This window comes from Electrona antarctica (assembly GCF_951216825.1).
Source record: "Electrona antarctica genome assembly, chromosome: 2".
Lineage (NCBI taxonomy): Eukaryota > Metazoa > Chordata > Actinopteri > Myctophiformes > Myctophidae > Electrona > Electrona antarctica.
In genome coordinates, this window is record NC_136807.1 from 62,617,510 (window position 1) to 62,641,085 (window position 23,576).

Here is a 23,576-nt window from a genome sequence, read left to right on the forward strand (position 1 = left end):
GTCCGCAACAGAGGACGCACACACTTCCTCCCGGGGAAAAAAACACTAATAAATCCTAAATTGATGACTCAGATTTAAGTGTAAAAGGAACAACATTTATTTAACAAAAGCCAAAAGCAAAACAAAAAATAAATACACAAATTGCATTATTAGTTAGGCTGATCCAATAGGGGGGGGGGGGGGGGGGGGGGTAATTGAATGCAATGCCCTAACCTCTAAAAAATAGTTATTTAAGAAAAGTACAGCAGCATAGCCTGCTCCATAGTTCCAGCAGTTGGCACTACTGGGGGTTACCTGTGAGTGAACGCAAAGCTGAAGCACAGCCTATCCAAATGATTACACACACTGCATGCAGAGTTCAGTGCAGTCATTTATTGTCTTACCTAGTTTAGAAGTAAACACCTTTTTGACACGTTGTAGTTTATTAAAGATACAGAGCCCATTTGTAATATTCTGGTTTTCTTAACTTTTTCATGTAAAGGACCCTCATACAATATATGGATTGTGTCACTCCCTCCATGAAAGAGTCAGTCGTTTCTGTTTACTGATGATTTTATTGAGCCCTCACTCTCAATAGACAATGTCAAAAATGATTAACACACAAAGCATAAACAACGATCAGTACATGAACAAAACGTAAGCACATAAACATAACGAACATGACAATATAATGCATACATGAACACATGGAACAACAAACGTCAAACTGTAACAAAAAAACAAATCGCATCAATTAAACTTATATCTATTAGAATGTTCACTGTATCTCCTTTAAAGCTCAAAGTGAGAAGGGTATGGCTCATTTATACCTCAGTGAGAAATGGGAAATTAAATCTCAATTATGGCTATTGTATGACTCAATGAGAATCATGGGAGAAGCTAAAGAGACTTAAAGCCAATAGGGAGATTTCACCTATGTCTCATTTATCTCTCAAATATAGCTCTTAAAGGGGCATTCCACTCATTTTCAACATTTTACTATGTCATTAATGTACCTTAGAGCTGTTGTGTGGAAATAATAAAAAAGTTTCCCCATTCTGTGTTTCCTAGAACTAGAGGTCTGAAAAAAATCATTAACATGGTGAAACACATCTTGATGATGTCATCAAGATGCGTTTCCCCATGTTAATGATTTTTTTCAGTCCCCCCATTTTGTGTTCTAGGAAACACAAAATGGGGGGACTTTATTATTTCCACACAACAGCTCTAAGGTATATTAATGACATAGTAAAATGTTGAAAATGGGTGGTTTTCCCCTTTAATGTATCTCGCCTATGTCTCATTTATCTCTCAAATACAGCTCTAATGTATATACCCGTCTTGCCTTTGTCTTGTTTACGGATCCTAGTATTCACACTAGGAGCCATAACAAGACATAGGTGATCTTTAAATTATCTTCAAATGATAAATAAAAGCTGGTTTCTCAAGAGAAGCTTCTGAGATTAAAATGAGAAGCAGATTTTTCCTGTCAAACCCATCAAATGGTGGTCCGTGGCTCAAATGCTGCACAGACTTGGCGAGCTGCAGGCACCCAGTAAAATTTCTTGAAATGTTGTTAATTATAACCTTGACGCCCACTTTCTGAAAGAAAAGCAGCTTCAAAATCATTTTAGCTTGCTTTATTTTTCCAGCTTCTGGCGGTGTGAACGTGGCTTCTGTAAACATCAGTTTAACATCAGTCAGTAAGGGAGCAGATTGGAATTTGCCATCTGTTGACCTGGCATCACATTTAGGGGGAGCACCCATTCATAGCTCTGCGTAAGGTTTGCCATCTTCAATGACAGCCAGAGGGTACCCACCAACTACCAGTTTGTCTACTTGACTGTGTGGACACATACACACACTCAGGGTTGCATGCGCATTGCACCATCTAGTCTGATAACCTCTCCATTGATCATGGGATTTTCTGCTAATGATGTCACCAAATGGGCAAACTCTGCAGGGTCTCCCAGGCGTGAAGGGAAGGGCACTTGGCGAGCCAGGAATGATTGAACCTTTTCTGGAAGGCCAGCCATCAGAGGTGTGGAGAACAGACCGGGTGCTATAGTGACCACTCTGATGCCCATGGGTGCTAGATCTCTTGCGATGGGTAGGGTCATTCCAACAATTCCGCCTTTTGAGGCCGAATACGCTGCCTGACCCACTTGTCCATCAAATGCTGCTATACTTGCAGTGTTGATGATGCAACCTCTGTGTCCGTCCACATCTGGCTTGTTCTTTCCCATCTCCTTAACTGCAAGGCGAATCACATTAAAGGTCCCTCCAATGTTCACAGTGATGACACGTTGAAAATCCTCCAGGCTATGAGGGATGTCCTTCTTAAAGTTGTAAGTCTTGACAGCCACGGCGATGCCGGCACAGTTGACTGCCAAGTCCAGCTTTCCAAACTTCTCCCTGGCCAGAGCAACAGCTGACGCCACATCTGCTTCTGAAGTCACATCTGCAGGCGCAAAGGCACAGCGGTCTCCCAGGCTGGCTGCTAGGGCTTGTCCCTGAGAAGAGGGGAGGTCAAGGATCACAGCAGATGCCCCATGCTGCACTAGTCGTTCTACAGTGGCCCTCCCCAGTCCAGATGCCCCGCCTGTCACCAGTCCCACCATGCCATTGATACTCCTAATGTTCGCCATGTTCATTCATTCATGCCCTGCTGAAATCTTAATAGTTACTTCACAGTGAAGGTGAGCGATTCGCTTACTCTTTATATAGGGCTTGAATGGATGCTTGTCACGATGACAACGCCAGTCAACTGGATGCATGTCACAATGACAATGCCAGTTGTTTATCCATATATGGGGTTTCTACATTGACCTGATGTCAGCACAAGATGTCCATATATGGAGCTCAAGGTCAGCCCGGGCCAAATATGGAGATTGGATTATTAGACTTGAAAAAGTTAGTAATATATACAGTATGGGATATCTCCATGTATGCAGACTGAATGTCCATTGGGCATCTCTTTGATACGCATATAACGTGAAAGGAATCTTCGTTTCATGCCATGACTCCAAATTTGGGCAAGGGTTCACCCAATCCAACAAGCATTGACTTCCATATTTAAACTATAGACAAGTTACTTCACGTTAAAATGTTTGTAAACACATGAATTATAATACTTCACAACATTGGCTGCTGAGCAGTACAGGATGATTGGAATACAGGGTGCTGAAGATTTGAGGGATTTCTGTGGCGGGATAATTAGCTCTACCAACACCAGGCTGAGGTAGGAAACTACGCTTGTACCTCAAAGTGCAATTAATATTCAAAGTGCAAAACATTTAAACATCAGCCACATTATTATTTTTTCCCTGACTTGTTTGCCCTCCACCCCCCAAAACAGTGCAATGTTCAGCCTAAAAGAATGAGGTCAAAATGGTTAAAAGAATAGCTCTTCGGGCTTGGCCCCTAATAATAATAACTGACAGTCAGTCAAGTGCTGAGTTACTTTCTGTCCAGTGTGAGTGAAGATCTGTCACCACTGGTAACAGTTCAGATAAATAACTAATAGTGCAAAAAAAAAAAAAAGAGTTCAAAAGTGTTCATGACAGTGGTACTTTCTGTCCAGGCTGAAAATGCCTTATCTGTATGAAGATCCTGTCACTGGTCACAGTGGTCTCTCCCTGCCTGGTGGATCTGATGTTTCTTGCTTCCTGTAAAAACAAGATATGCTCCATTATTATTATTATGACCTCTGCACACAAATATACTCATCTCTGTTATGGTTTCCGGCCTCAGCTGCCTGACTCAGACGACACATAGCTGCATAAGCATATTGATAATTCCGTTCTTATGGTTTCCATAATCTAATAGGGACGTCATAGATCTGTCCTACTGTATATATTACTCTGTGTGTGTAATAAACTTCAGAATGCACATTGGCAACATATCACTGTTGTGTTGGCATGTGTTCTCCGCGCCTGCGACTCGCAATGGATCTTCACCCACCACCCAAAGGGATGATATGGAGACTTCTAGATGCTTTAGAGATGGTACCTCTTTAAAATCATTACAATCTCCATTGGCAATACATTGCACTTCTATAGCCCATAAATCAGGTCACAACAAAAATATACCCTTAAATCTTTTTGTTGCTCTTCAAGATGAGCTGCTTCTCAAAGTTGGCATCTCCCAGCCGGTTTCTCCTGGGCCTGAATGAGATGAAAGGAGAAGAAGAGAGAGAAGATATTTTAGAATGACAGTAATCTGTATTAAAGGAATTGTTACTGAGGCTATCACTGAAATAATTAGACATTTTATTTTTATATTGAAAACCACAATTACCATTTTGCTTCATACACATTAAAATAATATTACCAAGACAGAACTATGATTGAGAACAGCAATTGCTGTCACAACTTCACAGATTGTATCGAGGGACCCTCCAGTTCCACACCACCGTCCCTCGGCAAACTCGGTGAGGGACGGTGGTGTGGAACTGCCTCCAGTTCCACCGTCCCTCGGCGAACTTGGCGATACACAGACACATACTGTACATAGATGGATAAATAATGACAACGCGTCTTTGCATTGTCTCATCTGCCGGTCTGCAGAAAAAAATAAAAAATGTAAGTGACTTACGACGAGCACTTCCATAATATCACGCCACAGATTTTCTTGACAGAAAGCTCATAACATGTCTACGGTGGATTTTTGATAAAAACAAATGCTTTGCAGATTGAAAGAGGATAATTCAAGCTTGCCTTACAGCTGCAATGTTGGTGAGTATAACGGCATTTAATACAAGCAGATTGGACTAAGTACACACACGGTGTGTGCTGTACAAAAACACATCTATGTATTTGGAATTAATAAACATATCCAATAAACTAAATAATGAATGGCAATTCAAACCATATTCAATAATGCAATTAACAAATAAGGTATACATATTCATGATGAAAGAATCATCAAGTCGTAATGAAATGGGTCAAATCAATCATAATCATAATAAATAATAGCATGTAATGGATTGAGGCCTAAAATAATAGAGGCTGAAGCCTAAAATAAGAGATGCTGAATATAATAAACAGTTGAAACAGGATCAATGCATTATATATTTAATACTAAACCAAAAGTGGATAAACAACTTAAATGCACCTTTTATAATTTCAGTTATAAGCAAATAAACTTAAAGTGGTAAACAATGACCTTCAACAACTCAAACATAACCTTCAACAACTCAAACATAATGTACAGTGCAGTCCATACTAGGCCATCGTGGCACACGTCTCTGAATAGGTGGGGAGAACAAACAAACAATGGCCCACTCCTGCTGCACTCCATGCAACGCGCATTTCAGAGTGCAAGATAAAATAACTTTCGTTGGTTCTTGGACGCACACAGTATGAGGGCTGCAGAATGGTGGTGGTTGGAGGGGTTTAGGTTTCAGAAGGCAACAGGAATGTTTGGCTTGGTGATCTGGGCATAGGAAAGGAAATGAGTGCAGCTAGGCCTACTTATATAACCTCCCACACCTGTGCGTGGCCAGTGAAGAAGCCAGGCATTCACTCAGGGTTGATTGGGTGTCGTGTCAGTGCCTCTCAATGGTGGGGTGATGGGCTGTAGGGAGTAGGGTGAGCAGGGATGAGGGGAGGTAGGCAGCACTGTGTATGCCTTGATCCCGCCTCTAGCTGCTGCTGATTGGCCAGGCCGTTTTGTGGCCGGGCATCAAGTCTGCCTGAGAGTTCCCAGATGGGAGCAGGAGGGGGGAACCCAGTGTACTCTCTGCTGCCCCATCTGGCGGAGTCAGGTTACAATGCACCAGCCTCCAGTTGAATTCCCACATTACTATTGCGGAATATAGAGGAGTCATGTGAACCCTGGCCATCAGGCTAACACATTGAGGAGGGATAGGTTGGCATTACAAATCACCTGCACATAAAAAACCCTTTTAATCTCAAGTTACAAAAAAACATGAAAGTCCAGTTGTAGGTACAAAAGATAGGCCCTTACTGAGGGGGCTTTTTTCCCCCAAATTTCCAAACTTCTTCCTGGCCAGATCAACAGCTGATACCACATCTGCTTCTGAAGTCACATCTGCAGGTGCAAAGGCACAGCAGTCTCCCAGGCTAGCTGCTAGGGCTTGTCCCTCAGAAGAGGGGAGGTCAAGGATCACAGCAGATGCCACATGTTGCACTAGTCGTTCCACAGTGGCCCTCCCCAGTCCAGATGCCCCGCCTGTCACCAGCCCCACCATGCCCTTGATACTCCTAATGTTCGCCATGTTCATTCACTCACGCCCTGCTGTAATTGTAATAGTTACTTCACAGTGCTGGTGAGTGATTGGCTGCAATCTCATTTTAAAGACCAGGCAGTGGTTGAAAAGTCCTTTAAAAGGAAGTCCAGGTTACTTGTAATGTGATGTGACAACGATTGATTCTAATTCTGCATAGGAGAGAAGGAAAACAAACATTAGTTGAATGCATGAGGAGGAGAATGAGGTCAAGGCGTGATGTAAGAAAATGTGAGCATGAATGCAGGTGACTGAGCACAGTGAGGTATAAATACAAGCCTTGATTAGCTTGGGATGAGATAAGGGAGAAGTTATCAAAGAGGATTACGAGAGGGTGGAGTTGATATCAGAAAATTGGATGTGACGAGGGGGAGGAGATAGTTATCTGATAATCTCTCCTCAATCCTCCCGAAGTTTCATTTGCAGGTTCCTGCAGTGTTGTGACTAAATAGTCAGCCATTGCACAGCCTTTGTCACCTAGAACACAAGTCCCAACGAAAAGTTAGTAATTGTAACAAATTAAAATGCATGTAATATTAATCACAGCCTACTCACCCCCCAGAGATGTCTCCTGCCGCACAATGCACCAGCCTCCAGTTGAATTCCCACATTACTATTGCGGAATATAGAGGAGTCATGTGAACCCTGGCCATCAGGCTAACACATGGAGGAGGGATAGGTTGGCATCACAAATCACCTGCATATTATTTTATTTTTTTAAAGTATGAAAATCCACTAAGGGGGCTGTAATAATAGTCATCAGAAATAGACCTACAGTACCTACTGTCCATCAAATGCTGCTACACTTGCAGTGTTGACGATGCAACCTCTGTGTCCGTCTGCATCTGGCTTCTTCTTTCCCATCTCCTTGTTTTCTGATGTCTTTACTCAATTCTCCCGAACTTGCAGTTTCCTGCAGTGGGGTGACTAAATAGTCAGCCTTTGTCAGCTAGAACACATGTCCCATTGAAAAGTTAGTATTTGTAGTTAATTCAAATAAATGTATTTAATATTTAACACCGCCACCGGATCAGCCTTACTTCAGTCATGTAAGTGTTAACGCATCGTGCTGCTACTGCCTGAATTATGTGCAAATTCCAAACAGGTGGTACGCAGGGCCGTTCAGTGACTTCTGACGAGCATTTCAAAACTCAACACGGCATGAATATCACGGCATGGAATTTCTTGGCAGAAAGTAGCTCATAACATGTCTACGGTGGATTTTCATGAAACATACGCTTGCCTTGTACAGCTGCAATGTTGCTGAGTTTAACGTTGTTTAATACAAGCAGATCAGACTTTTCTATTTGGATGAATGGGCTGTCAATGGATAACTAGAAAAAAAATCTTGTCTCGCAAATTGCGGCTAGGTACACAGTGTGCTCAGTGCTGTACAAAAGGAAACAAATATTTCTAATTAATAAACATATCCAATAAACAAAATAATAAATGGCAATTCAATCCAGAATAATGATCATCAATAACATCAATAATGTTCATAATTAAATCATCAACAAGTCACAATGTAATTGGTCAAATCATAATATTTATATCATGTTTGAAGCCTAAAACAAGAGGCAGAATATAATAAACAGTTGAAGAAGGATGAATTGTATTCATTATCGAACTATAAATAACTCGTAACTTGAGAACTGGCCGGTGTCGAGTCGGTCGGACCAACGGTTGTCCAGAAGCGCCACAAAAGGCCTCTGCCCGGGCTCTAGACAGGGCATCTGCCCATGTCATGGTTCCCTGACACAGAACTCCATATATAGGAATAAAGGGGCACAGAGAGACACATACATAAATCTCACCGTTTGCCCCATAAATGCACCTTGTCTCTGTACGTCTGTCTTGTACGTGCGTACGTCTGTAATGCATGTAACTCGAGAACCGTTCGCACCGCCGGCTTCTCTGCCCGGGCTCTGGACCTGATCACCCCTATATCTCCATATATGGAGCTGGCCTGTTCTGACATCACACATAGACTATATATTTGGGCATAAAAGGGACACAGACATAATAATTGGGTGGGCATTAATTTCCAACTTGCATCGTTCCTAGTCAGCCAGTGGCTGTGGCACCCCACAGTTGTCCGGAACCAGCACAAACGCATCTGCCCAAGCTGGACACAATATACGCTGTAGAGTGCATAGCTGAAATCTGGCAGAAGTAGCAGTATACATTGACGCTTTTCAAATCTGTTTACATTCTCTGTGAATTAAACAAGTGTTGTGATTGGTAAAAAAACGATTGTATCCGGGGGATATACAACTGACGGATGTTCCGTCCCAACATTTCCGCCTATGCACTCTCCGCCTTATATTGTGACCAGGCTTTTCTCTTCTCAGAGACAGGGCCCAAATAACCAATTGATCACACCTGATCACCCCTAAATCTCCATATGGAGCTGGCCCGTTCTGATCACAATGGTGTTCTGACATTCGCATAGACTCCATATATGGGCATAAAAGGGACAGACATAACTGGGGGCATGCATTTCCAACCTTCATCTGCTCTAGTCTAGTAGGCCAGTCAATCTAAGCTAAAAAGGGGCATGGCCCAAAATAAATTGCCAATAGTAATCGTTTTTTTATGATCCTTTAGGGTCATCCAAATAACATATTAAAATCGGATTATGTCAATTGTGGATCATGGTACATTTAGGGGTACCACCTATAGGCCTATAAGGCAAAAAGAAATGTAATAATTCAAAAACAAATTTGAATTATGCTTTAAGTACCGTGTGGCATGTCAAACTAGGGGTTATTCATGATTCTGAATCAATTGCAAGAAATGAAATGCTTAAACATGTAGCTAGGTGTAATGTTAGACCACAGAAATGAACCTTTCAAGCCCGTTTTCTCAACTCACTGTTTTCTGCAAGACATTACTCTATAAGCCATATCTCCAAAACGGGTGGGTCAAACTGAACAACCAATGTCAATTAGAAGCTATGATTCCCTGCTTTCAATATGACATGAAAAAACGAAAGTTCAAAAAAATCCAATGGTAGTCCCTCAGTTAAATTTGGCCACATTTGTGAAGACAAGGATCATAAAAAACCTTGAACAATTACATTGAAATATATTTTGGGTCAAATCTTAGATTGGCCTATAGGCTATAGTATATAGGTCATCGTGGCACATGGTCTCTGGTGGGGAGAACAAACGAACAACTAGAAACACATTTCAGGAAATTTTACTGGGTGCCTGGAGCTCGCCAACTCTGTGCAGCATTTGAGCCACGGACCACCATTTGATGACATTTAGCCTCTCAGACCCTGTAAGGGTCCATTTGGTTGACTTTCAATGGGGTATTTTGTCTAAGTATATTGCACATTACGTTGCCACCAACATTCTAATGCTAACATGCTAACATGCTAATACTAACATGCTAATGCTAACATGCTAACATGCTAAAATGCTAATGCTAACATGTTAATGTTAATATGCTAATGCTAACATGCTAATATGCTAATGCTAACATGCTAACATGCTAATGCTAACATGCTAATGCTAACATGCTAATGCTAACATGCTAATGCTAACATGCTAATATGCTAATGCTAACATGCTAATGCTAACATGCTAACATGCTAATGCTAACATGCTAATGCTAACATGTTAACATGCTAACATGCTAATGCTAACATGCTAATGCTAACATGCTAATGCTAACATGCTAATGCTAACATGCTAATATACTAATGCTAACATGCTAACATGCTAATGCTAACATGCTAATGCTAACATGCTAACATGCTAATGCTAACATGCTAATGCTAACATGCTAATGCTAACATGCTAACATGCTAATGCTAACATGCTAATGCTAACATGCTAACATGCTAATGCTAACATGCTAATGCTAACATGCTAACATGCTAATGCTAACATGCTAATGCTAACATGCTAACATGCTAATGCTAACATGCTAATATGCTAATGCCAACATGCTAACATGCTAATGTTAACATGCTAACATGCTAACATGCTAATGCTAACATACTAACATGCTAATGCTAACATGCTAATGCTAACATGCTAACATGCTAACATGCTAATGCTAACATGCTAATGCTAACATGCTAACATGCTAATGCTAACATGCTAATGCTAACATGCTAACATGCTAATGCTAACATACTAACATGCTAACATGCTAATGCTAACATGCTAATGCTAACATGCTAAGGGGTCCATTTGGTTTCGCTCAGGGGGGGCGGCCTGGTTCCGGCGAGCCGCCCCGCGTCCGAAACGGTTGAGAAATGACAGAGTTACGTGTTTCCCCGAATTTCTCTATTGACTTTCAATGTGTGTGTGTGCGTGCACATGTGTGCATGTGTGTGCATGTGCGTGTGTGCGCGCGTGTGTGAGAGTTGGTCAGGTGACGTTGAATCATTAACAAAGTATCATTTTCACCTGGGCTAGTCTATGCAAACGCAAACAGTATTGAAAGTTAAAGGCCCACTGACTCTCAATGAGATTGTATGTCCGAACAAATTGCTCTATCGCAAAAAGTAAAAGTCGAATGCGATTTTGAACAATTACCTTGAACAATTACATTGAAATATATTTTGGGTCAAATCTTAGATTGGCCTATAGGCTATAGTATATAGGTCATCGTGGCACATGGTCTCTGGTGGGGAGAACAAACGAACAACTAGAAACAAATTTCAGGAAATTTGACTGGGTGCCTGGAGCTCGCCAACTCTGTGCAGCATTTGAGCCACGGACCACCATTTGATGACATTTAGCCTCTCAGACCCTGTAAGGGTCCATTTGGTTGACTTTCAATGGGGTATTTTGTCTAAGTATATTGCACATTACGTTGCCACCAACATTCTAATGCTAACATGCTAACATGCTAATACTAACATGCTAATGCTAACATGCTAATGCTAACATGCTAACATGCTAAAATGCTAATGCTAACATGTTAATGTTAATATGCTAATGCTAACATGCTAACATGCTAATGCTAACATGCTAATGCTAACATGCTAATGCTAACATGCTAATGCTAACATGCTAATGCTAACATGCTAATATGCTAATGCTAACATGCTAATGCTAACATGCTAACATGCTAATGCTAACATGCTAATGCTAACATGCTAATGCTAACATGTTAACATGCTAACATGCTAATGCTAACATGCTAATGCTAACATGCTAATGCTAACATGCTAATGCTAACATGCTAATATACTAATGCTAACATGCTAATGCTAACATGCTAATGCTAACATGCTAACATGCTAATGCTAACATGCTAATGCTAACATGCTAACATGCTAATGCTAACATGCTAATGCTAACATGCTAATATGCTAATGCTAACATGCTAATGCTAACATGCTAATGCTAACATGCTAATGCTAACATGCTAACATGCTAATGCTAACATGCTAACATGCTAATGCTAACATGCTAATGCTAACATGCTAATATGCTAATGCCAACATGCTAATGCTAACATGCTAATGTTAACATGCTAACATGCTAACATGCTAATGCTAACATACTAACATGCTAATGCTAACATGCTAATGCTAACATGCTAACATGCTAACATGCTAATGCTAACATGCTAATGCTAACATGCTAACATGCTAATGCTAACATGCTAATGCTAACATGCTAATGCTAACATGCTAACATGCTAATGCTAACATACTAACATGCTAATGCTAACATGCTAACATGCTAATGCTAACATGCTAATGCTAACATGCTAAGGGGTCCATTTGGTTTCGCTCAGGGGGGGGCGGCCTGGTTCCGGCGAGCCGCCCCGCGTCCGAAACGGTTGAGAAATGACAGAGTTACGTGTTTCCCCGAATTTCTCTATTGACTTTCAATGTGTGTGTGTGCGTGCACATGTGTGCATGTGTGTGCATGTGCGTGTGTGCGCGCGTGTGTGAGAGTTGGTCAGGTGACCTTGAATCATTAACAAAGTATCATTTTCACCTGGGCTAGTCTATGCAAACGCAAACAGTATTGAAAGTTAAAGGCCCACTGACTCTCAATGAGATTGTATGTCCGAACAAATTGCTCTATCGCAAAAAGTAAAAGTCGAATGCGATTTTTGTTTTCGCCGTGAGTGACCCGAGGCATTGAGGTACGCCCTGTGCGATCGTGGTATTGGTACGATAAAAAACGTGGTTATAAGAGCGAGTTAAGAATTGTGTTTGTGAAGAAAAAATTGCTGACTCATTCAGGCATTTAACATGGAGTTTATGACACATTATGATGGTACACCTGTCGCTTTCAGGGCTGTAGTTCACGTACTGTATGTATCTGGGCTATGGTTGTGACATTGGGTGAAAGAGGACGAGTGTGGCTACAAAATTACCGAAACCCATGCCTGTAAAGTGAATATTTTGGCCGTGAGGACGATTTGTTCGGAGAATTTCGGTATAGTCTTCACATTGGCTTCTCACTCTGATCCGCTCTCTCTCTGGGCGTGCGACACTCTGAGTCGAAAATATTGCTCAGACCACACACACTTTGAACTGCGATAGCGGGCAAACCGTGCAACGTATTCGAATTCCGTCTGAACCACCACAAAGTTGATGGCCTCGTGTGCTGTTTGACGTTTAAATCGTGTTTCTACGTACCAGTATGCCAGAGCAATGTGGCTCCAAAGTAACGTGTCGTTTTCTGTTTTTACCCGCGTTTCCCCATCGACTTTGAATGGGGCATTTTTCGCGTCGTTTATTGCGAATTACGTTGGCACGGTAACACGAATCGGAAAGAAAAGCACAAGCACACCATTCCCGGCCGAGCCGCACGTTTTGATGTATATATTGCGGGGCTTTGGCAAACCGTGCGGCCGGCCATAGACGTCGAAGTTTCGCGTATTGATAATTATTATTACGATTAAGTATGCGTTTTAGATTTCAACCTGTGTTTCTGCCATTGCATGGCAGGCACCCAGAATTAATGGTCCACTCGAGCAACACACACTTCAGAGGGGAAGATCAAACTTGGTATGGACGCACATTATGAGCTGCAGAATGGTGGTTGTTGGGGTTTAGGTCTCAAGAGGCAACAGGAATGTTTGGCTTGGTGATCTAGGCATGAGGAAAGGAAATGAGTGTGTGTGTATGTGTATGTGTATATGTATGTATATATATATATATATATATATATATATATATATATATATATATCACTCATTCTTGAGATGGACAAAAGTGGAAAAAACATGTCCCACACATAAGAGCCTTATTTATGTTAAAAAAAAAATAATTCATAAAAATAAAAGCACTTGCAAAGTTAAATGTAATACAGTTGTGTATTATTATGCCATTAATTCTGGGTGCCTGCCATGCAATGGCAGAAACACAGGTTGAAATCTAAAACGCATACTTAATCGTAATAATAATCGTAATAATCACCAATACGCGAAACTTCGACGTCTATGGCCGGCCGCACGGTTTGCCAAAGCCCCGCAATATATACATCAAAACGTGCGGCTCGGCCGGGAATGGTGTGCTTGTGCTTTTCTTTCCGATTCGCGTTACCGTGCCCACGTAATTCGCAATAAACAACGCGAAAAATGCCCCATTCAAAGTCGATGGGGAGACGTGGGTAAAAACAGAAAACGACCCGTTACTTTGGAGCCACATTGCTCTGGCATACTGGTACGTAGAAACACGATTTAAACGTCAAACATCACACAAGGCCATCCACTTTGTGGCGGTTCAGACGGAATTCGAATACGTTGCACGGTTTGCCCGCTATCGCAGTTCAAAGTGTGTGTGTTCTGAGCAATATTCTCGACTCAGAGTGTCGCACGCCCAGAGCCCAGAGAGAGAGCGGATCAGAGTGGGAAGCCAATGTGAAGACTATACCGAAATTCTCCAAACAAATCGTCCTCACGGCCAAAATATTCACTTTACACGCATGGGTTTCGTCCTCTTTCACCCAATGTCACAACCATAGCCCAGATACATACAGTACGTGAACTACAGCCCTGAAAGCGACAGGTGTACCATCATAATGTGTCATAAACTCCATGTTAAATATCTGAATGAGTCAGCAATTTTTTCATCACAAGCACAATTCTTAACTCGCTCTTATAACCACGTTTTTTATCGTACCAATACCACGATCGCACGCGGCGTACCTCAATGCCTCGGGTCACTCACGGCGAAAACAAAAATCGCATTCGACTTTTACTTTTTGCGATAGAGCAATTTGTTCGGACATACGTTCTCTCATAGACAGTGAGTGTGCTTTTAACTTTCAATACTGTTTGCATTGCATAGACTAGCCCAGGTGAAAATGATACTTTGTTAATGATTCAAGGTCACCTGACCAACTCTCACACACGCGCGCACACACGCACATGCACGCACGTGCACACATGTGCACACACACACACATTGAAAGTCAATAGAGAAATTCGGGGAAACACGTAACTCTGTCATTTCTCAACCGTTTCGGACGCGGGGCGGCTCGCCAGAACCGGGCCGCCCCCCCCCTGAGCGAAACCAAATGGACCCCTTAGCATGTTAGCATTAGCATGTTAGCATGTTAGCATGTTAGCATTAGCATGTTAGCATGTTAGCATTAGCATGTTAGCATTAACATGTTAGCATGTTAGCATTAGCATGTTAGCATGTTAGCATTACCATGTTAGCATTACCATGTTAGCATTAGCATGTTAGCATGTTAGCATGTTAGCATTAGCATGTTAGCATTAGCATGTTAGCATGTTAGCATTAGCATGTTAGCATTAGCATATTAGCATGTTAGCATTAGCATGTTAACGTTAGCATGTTAGCATGTTAGCATTAGCATGTTAGCATTAGCATGTTAGCATTAGCATGTTAGCATGTTAACATTAGCATGTTAGCATGTTAGCATTAGCATGTTAGCATGTTAGCATTAGCATGTTAGCATAGCATGTTAGCATTAGCATGTTAGCATTAGCATGTTAGCATTAGCATGTTAGCATGTTAACATTAGCATGTTAGCATGTTAGCATTAGCATGTTAGCATGTTAGCATTAGCATGTTAGCATTAGCATGTTAGCATTAGCATGTTAGCATTAGCATGTTAGCATGTTAGCATTAGCATGTTAGCATTACCATGTTAGCATTAGCATGTTAGCATGTTAGCATTAGCATGTTAGCATTAGCATGTTAGCATTAGCATGTTAGCATTAGCATATTAGCATGTTAGCATTAACATATTAGCATTAGCATGTTAGCATTAGCATTTTAGCATGTTAGCATGTTAGCATTAGCATGTTAGCATTAGAATGTTGGTGGCAACGTAATGTGCAATAAACTTAGACAAAATACCCCATTGAAAGTCAACCAAATGGACCCTTACAGGGTCTGAGAGGCTAAATGTCATCAAATGGTGGTCCGTGGCTCAAATGCTGCACAGACTTGGCGAGCTGCAGGCACCCAGTCAAATTTCCTGAAATTTGTTTCCAGTCGTAATAATAATCGTAATAATCACCAATACGCGAAACTTCGACGTCTATGGCCGGCCGCACGGTTTGCCAAAGCCCCGCAATATATACATCAAAACGTGCGGCTCGGCCGGGAATGGTGTGCTTGTGCTTTTCGTTCCGATTCGCGTTACCGTGCCCACGTAATTCGCAATAAACAACGCGAAAAATGCCCCATTCAAAGTCGATGGGGAGACGTGGGTAAAAACAGAAAACGACCCGTTACTTTGGAGCCACATTGCTCTGGCATACTGGTACGTAGAAACACGATTTAAACGTCAAACATCACACAAGGCCATCCACTTTGTGGCGGTTCAGACGGAATTCGAATACGTTGCGCGGTTTGCCCGCTATCGCAGTTCAAAGTGTGTGTGTTCTGAGCAATATTCTCGACTCAGAGTGTCGCACGCCCAGAGAGAGAGCGGATCAGAGTGGGAAGCCAATGTTAAGACTATACCGAAATTCTCCAAACAAATCGTCCTCACGGCCAAAATATTCACTTTACACGCATGGGTTTCGGTAATTTTGTAGCCACACTCGTCCTCTTTCACCCAATGTCACAACCAAAGCCCAGATACATACAGTACGTGAACTACAGCCCTGAAAGCGACAGGTGTACCATCATAATGTGTCATAAACTCCATGTTAACTGCCTGAATGAGTCAGCAATTTTTTCATCACAAGCACAATTCTTAACTCGCTCTTATAACCACGTTTTTTATCGTACCAATACCACGATCGCACACGGCGTACCTCAATGCCTCGGGTCACTCACGGCGAGAACAAAAATCGCATTCGACTTTTACTTTTTGCGATAGAGCAATTTGTTCGGACATACGTTCTCTCATAGAGAGTCACTGTGCTTTTATCTTTCAATACTGTTTGCATTGCATAGACTAGCCCAGGTGAAAATGATACTTTGTTAATGATCCAAGGTCACCTGACCAACTCTCACACACGCGCGCACACACGCACATGCACGCACATGCACACATGTGCACGCACACACACACATTGAAAGTCAATAGAGAAATTCGGGGAAACACGTAACTCTGTCATTTCTCAACCGTTTCGGACGTGGGGCGGCTCGCCAGAACCGGGCCGCCCCCCCTGAGCGAAACCAAATGGCCCCTTTAGCATGTTAGCATTAGCATGTTAGCATTAGCATGTTAGCATGTTAGCATATTAGCATGTTAGCATGTTAGCATGTTAGCATTAGCATGTTAGCATGTTAGCATATTAGCATGTTAGCATGTTAGCATTAGCATGTTAACATGTTAGCATTAGCATATTAGCATGTTAGCATGTTAGCATTAGCATGTTAGCATGTTAGCATTAGCATGTTAGCATTAGCATGTTAGCATTAGCATGTTAGCATGTTAGCATGTTAGCATGTTAGCATATTAGCATGTTAGCATTAGCATGTTAGCATTAGCATATTAGCATGTTAGCATTAGCATGTTAGCATTAGCATGTTAGCATGTTAGCATTAGCATGTTAGCATTATCATGTTAACATTAGCATGTTAGCATGTTAGCATTAGTATATTAGCATGTTAGCATTAGCATGTTAGCATTAGCATGTTAGCATGTTAGCATGTTAGCATTAGCATGTTAGCATTAGCATGTTAGCATGTTAGCATTAGCATGTTAGCATTAGCATGTTAGCATGTTAGCATTAGCATGTTAGCATGTTAGCATTAGCATGTTAGCATTAGCATGTTAGCATTAGCATGTTAGTATTAGCATGTTAACATGTTAGCATTAGAATGTTGGTGGCAACGTAATGTGCAATAAACTTAGACAAAATACCCCATTGCAAGTCAACCAAATGGACCCTTACAGGGTCTGAGAGGCTAAATGTCATCAAATGGTGGTCCGTGGCTCAAATGCTGCACAGACTTGGCGAGCTGCAGGCACCCAGTCAAATTTCCTGAAATTTGTTTCTAGTTTCATTATATATTTTTTCATATGCCATCTAAATTAGTTAAAAGCAGGCACTGTACCCAAAAAGGCCTGTATTTAGCCTGTCCCCAGCAAGTTGTCACAATTTCAAACTGCCAAAAAAGTGTCTAATACTGTCACAATCACATAAATATACATACTAAATGAAAGTTTTTGCAGAAACACAGGTTGAAATCCGCAACACATACTTAATCGTAATTATCAATACGCGAAACTTTGACCTCTATGGCCGGCCGCACGATTTGCCAAAGCCCCGCAATATATACATCAAAACGTGCGGCTCGGCCGGGAATGGTGTGCTTGTGCTTTTCTTTACGATTCGCGTTACCGTGCCCACGTAATTCGCAATAAACGACGCAAAAAATGCCCCATTCAAAGTCGATGGGGAAACGCGTGGAAAAACAGAAAACGACACGTTACTTTGGAGCCACATTACTCTGGCATACTGTTACGTAGAAACACGATTTAATCGTCAAACAGCACACGAGGCCATCGACTTTGTCGTGGTTCAGATGGAATTCGAATACGTTGCACGGTTTGCCCGCTATCGCAGTTCAAAGTGTGTGTGGTCTGAGCAATAATCTCGACTCGAGTGTCGCACGCCCAGAGAGAGACCGGGTCAGAGTGAGAAGCCACTGTGCAGACTGTACCGAAATCTTCCGAACAAATCGTCCTCACGGCCAAAATATTCACTTTACACGCATTGGTTTCGGTAATTTTGTAGCCACACTCGTCCTCTTTCACCCAATGTCACAACCAAAGCACAGATCCATACAGTACGTGAACTACAGCCCTGAAAGCGACAGATGTACCATCATAATGTGCCATAAAACTCTATGTTACCTGTCTGAATGAGTCAGCAATTTTTTCATCACAAACACAATTCTTAACTCGCTCTTATAACCACGTTTTTTATCGTACCAATACCACGATCGCACACGGCGTACCTCAATGTCTCGGGTCACTCACGGCGAAAACAAAAATTGCATTCGACTTTTACTTTTTGCGATAGAGCAATTTGTTCGGACATACATACGTTTTTGCATTTGCATAGACTAGCCCAGGTGAAAATGATACTTTGTTAATGATTCAAGGTCAAGTTGACCACCTCTCACACACACACACACACACACACGAACGCACATGCACGCACATGCACACATGTGCACGCACACACTGAAGGTCAATGGAGAAAATCGGGGAAACACGTAACTCTGTCATTTCTCAACCGTTTCAGACGCGGGGCGGCTCGCCGGAACCGGGCCGCCACCCTGAGCGAAACCAAATGGACCCCTTAGCATGTTAGCATTAGCATGTTAGCATTAGCATGTTAGCATTAGCATGTTAACATTAGCATGTTAGCATGTTAGCATGTTAGCATTAGCATGTTAGCATTAGCATGTTAGCATTAAAATGTTAGCATGTTAGCATTATAATGTTGGTGGCAACGTAATGTGCAATAAACTTAGACAAAATACCACCTGGCTTACATGTAACCAAATGGACCCTTACAGGGTCTGAGAGGCTAAATGTCATCAAATGGTGGTCCGTGGCTCAAATGCTGCACAGACTTGGCGAGCTGCAGGCACCCAGTCAAATTTCTTGAAATGTGTTTCTAGTTTACAATGTTTTTTTGGTTTGCAGCTTATTATTAATTTTGTCTGCACCTTTATGCTTTCCTTTTGGGTTCTAAAGAGTTGGCCTTAGAGCCACTATTTTCAATATAAATAGAGTCCTTAGCTTGACATGCCCTTTATGCTGATTGCAGCCTCATCCTTTCAGATGTGGTGGCCGTGTCTTGCTTGATTTTCCTCATTGCAACAGAGCTTGTTCCTTGTTGACCTGCCCATATGCTGTTAATACGCCTCTTGATGTTTTGTACTCATACCTGACGAGGACCCACAAGGGTCGAAACGTTGTTTATTAAAGATTTTTTCCTGGGAGCAGAGAAACAGTGTGCGGACATCCCTTCCTTTTCATAATATGTGAGGGTTCCCACTTCCTACTCTCTATGCAGAGCCTTTCTCGGCCCCACCTCTCTCCCTGTGTTTTAGGATCCAAGATGGTTGCAGCACCAGGAGGGGGTGGCCTTACTGGGCTGTATTCAGTCATTCAAGACACCTGTCTTGCGTTTGTCTTGTGTCTGTGTTTAATGGCCACTCCAATGCATTTCCAATGGAACCCCATATGGTTTGACCAAACATTTTCTTTGATGGGGGAGGGGGGCAGAACACATCCATCAAAGCTGTGTTCAGACACAAGTCAGGTGTCTTGAATGCAGCCCAGTAAGGTCATATGTCGACCCCGCCCGCTCACCTCTGCCCCACCCCCTCCTGGTGCTGCGGCCATCTTGGATCCTAAAACACAGGGAGAGAGGTGGGGCCGAGAAAGGCCCTTTATTGAAAACTGACTTTCTCCCACGGGATCTAACAGGTTTCATTATTATTGAAGGTGGTATCCTACATCCAGAGGTTGCATCTGTAGCTCAGCATTGGCAAAATCAAACATGCTTGTTTTGATTCCAGGCACAACAAGTGCCTGGAATTCGAGCAAGCCCCACCTCAGTGTACATCTAGATAGGACACGTACTGTCCTTCAAGCAACACTTAGAATAAGTTAAGACCAAGGTGTCATCAAGGGTCTCACTGCATGACCTGCACGGCGAGTCGCAGCCAAGACACTGGATTTACAAATATCCACGCAAGCCGTGGGTCTTCTCTGCAGCCAAATGCATCTTGGAAGCAGGAGTGGGAGATGGCCGGACCCACAAAAATCCATCAGTACATCCGGTACCCAGGGGATGCCATCACAGTTGAAGGCAATGGACCCTCCTGAACCACCTACCACTGGGGTTGAATGCTTCAAATCATCAATGGAGTGGGGCTTGGAAAACACCTGCATAAGCCTACCTCTTCGACGTATATTAGGACCAGAGACGAGGGTATGGCTATGTGAGGTTCAGCTGGACATCTGACAATACATCAGATCCTCTTGAGTGATGGCGCCACTATTATACCACACAGTTAAAGGTCAGTTCCTATTTTGGGGTTTAGTAAGTTTGTTGATGATGATGATAAACAATTATTCCTTCATTCAGAAAATGCAGTGCTTTCCATCAACAAAATCACATGAACAGTACTTCAAATAATAATGCATATGGAATGAACAATAAAAACACAGTGCATACTGTAAACATAGCCTAATATAGCATACAAAAATGACACTTGAATGGTTACGTTTTTTTACAAGCGGCATCCAACACAGTTTCTGGTTGATTCTGGACAGTTCTGAACCTTTTGTGTGGAAATTAGACAAGAAAACATGTTTAACATGTTTAAACCACTGTTTAACATGTCAATAGGGAAAACCTATTTTGGCATTTTTCAATATGTTCCCCTACTTGGATTTCTTACGACTTTTGATATGTTATTAGTGACATATTTATGAAACAAAAAAAGTTGAAAGAGTTTGTGTTGCAATTTGTATGAGGTTAAACCCTAGATTTCCTGTACTACAGGAGCCCTCGTACAAGGTTTCTTTGACTATGCATGCACCTCTTGGTACCACAGCACCTCAAAGGCCCTTAAAACAAGGCTCCAGACTTCCCAAAACAAACTGGTCAGGCTCCTACTTGGCCTCACCCCCCGAACCCACCTCAACCCTGCCCACTTTGACAGGCTGGAATGGCTTAGGGTCGATGACAGAGTACAGCATCTTGCAATGGGTCTGGTCCACAAGATTTGATACACCACCAAGATACCCATGTACCTGTCTAAATACTTCCTTAATGTTAACGAAGTCCACACCCACAACACCAGAGGGAGTGCAACAAACCATGTACAACCCAGATTCGGCACAAACAAGGGACTAAATTATTTTCGCTCCTATGCCACCAAAATGTGGAACGCCCTACCAACAGTCATTAAGACATGCACATCCCTTGATTCCTTCAAAACCGCTCTCCCAAAGGGGTCAAATCTGAATCCCCTTTTACCTCCTTTATGATGAATTCCTGTTCTGTTCTTTGGCTATATAGAAGTGTCTATTTGTACGTCTCTAAATGTTTTGATGATTTGAACATGGTGGACCCTCTTGTAAACAAGTGTAATGCTTTATTGGGTCGTCCACTCACAGTTAACAGTCTTTGTATTGAGTTTGTGCTTGAAATGTACTGTAATTCTGCAAACTGTTAATACATATTTCAATCAATCAATCAATATTTCTTCAACCATAAAATAACAATTTATCTTGTGAGGATCAGGAAAATGGTCCACACAACTTCTGTATCTCATATTCTACTATACTTGTGGGGACAATTGCACACACACGTACACACGCACGCACGCACGCACGCACGCACGCACGCACGCACGCACGCACGCACGCACGCACACACACACACACACACACACACACACACACACACACACACACACACACACACACACGTTACCAGCCAGTGTGAGTGCTGACTGATTGTGACTGACACGCACGTGCGCGCGCGTACACACACACACACACACGCACACACTTTACCAGCTGGTGTGAGTGCTGACTGAGTGAGTAGGTGGATTGATCCTGGCTGCTGATTGGCTCCTGTGACCATGGCTTGACTATAAAGCTAGCTGCCAGGGACAAGTGGTGTTTTCTCAGTTTGAGCAGCCTCCTACAACACCAGTCTTTGTTTCTCAGTGAGTGCCTGTGGTCACCACGTGTGGTCTCACAGTCATGGTGGCCTTTCTTTTTTGTGACCGTTTGTTCATGGCACGCTATTTATTTAGGTATATTAAGTAAGGCTCTGCACTTTTATTTTCTTTGAGTTGTTCTTGGCAAGGGGCTCACACTGAGTTAATTCACATGTTTTCAAATGTCACTGTCCACTTGGCTTTAAACTGGTGTTGGCTGTTTGGGGACTGGGAATTATTGAATCAATCCCACTTTAAGGCATGTGCATCTCACGTCCCTCTGCACTTAGTGCACCTGGGGCTGTTTCATGCTTAATAGTGCAAAGTAACTATTTACTCAAGTAGACCATACAAATGCTTACATTGGACAGTACAATGTGGTACTTTTACTTTACTTTCCATTTGTGTTACTTCAACTCCACTACAATTTCAGCATTTGACAGCTTTGGTTACTTGATATTTTGCCTATTAATACAAAACCTGCAGTATCTACAATATGACTTGTTATGAGCATGTAAATCTATTTTCTGAAAATGTGAGTACTTAGTACTCACGGTATGTTTTGATGCTAAAATCTTTGTACACTTTGTTCAAGCTCCTTTAAAATACCCACCTCCCACACACCACATGACATACTAGCATGGCTATTCGAAAAAAGCTAATCTACAATGTTGTTCTTTGGAGCTTGTAGATCTGCTATTTTGGAAGAAGCTTGACAATCTTTGAGAAAATATGAGTACTTTTACTTTGGTACTTAAAGTAGGCCCCAGGGTGGGAACTATGCACAACACCGAAATGCACCCACTTTTTTACTTCAACTCTGATCTGACAATACAAATGGTTCTGATTCCTCAAGGCCCACCAAAGCTCAAACATAAGTTAAAATATATTTTATAACAAATAAAAAGCACATTGTTTATTTCAATGGCACAAATTGGAGCACAGAAGGCACCAAAGAATATAAGCATTTTTTTGTTCATTTTGGACCCAAAACATGGGGGTGCAAGGCTCAGCAATGCTCATAAACATATTATTTAAAATGTCAAAATATTACACCAACACAAATTATAAAATGTACAGCACTACGCACTAAAGAATGACTCCAATTGCTAACTTCACTGAGAAAGTGAAACAGTCAATATTGTGAATATTTAACAGACAGACATTCATGTGTGAAAATATTTGCACTAGACATCTTGATGTATCTTAAGTATTACAGTATAG

General features: G+C 42.0%; 2 protein-coding genes across 3 annotated transcripts in view; both read right to left on the reverse strand.

Moving 5' to 3' along the window:
* The window catches only part of LOC306943933 (elongation factor Ts, mitochondrial-like), a gene marked incomplete at both ends in the record, with an annotated part of 292,477 nt that overhangs the window by 253,716 nt on the left and 15,185 nt on the right, over nt 1-23,576 (reverse strand). The window lies entirely within an intron of this gene.
* Nucleotides 613-5,430, reverse strand: LOC306935326 (3-hydroxyacyl-CoA dehydrogenase type-2-like). 2 transcript variants are annotated; one of them, XM_079518327.1, is made up of 3 exons: nt 5,206-5,430; nt 4,071-4,145; nt 613-3,647 (listed from the first exon to the last, which is right to left on the reverse strand). In XM_079518327.1, the coding sequence occupies exon 3, from the start codon at nt 2,631-2,633 to the stop codon at nt 1,845-1,847; it is 789 nt and encodes a 262-aa protein (XP_079374453.1). In that variant the 5' UTR covers nt 2,634-3,647; nt 4,071-4,145; nt 5,206-5,430; the 3' UTR covers nt 613-1,844. The 2 variants fall into 2 exon arrangements, with proteins under 2 accessions (XP_079374453.1, XP_079374454.1); XM_079518328.1 differs by having other exon boundaries at nt 5,337-5,420.

What these genes read in the sequence shown, in the direction of transcription:
- LOC306935326 (XM_079518327.1), bottom strand. Translation starts at nt 2,633, where the DNA reads ATGAACATGGCGAACATTAGGAGTATCAATGGCATGGTGGGACTGGTG.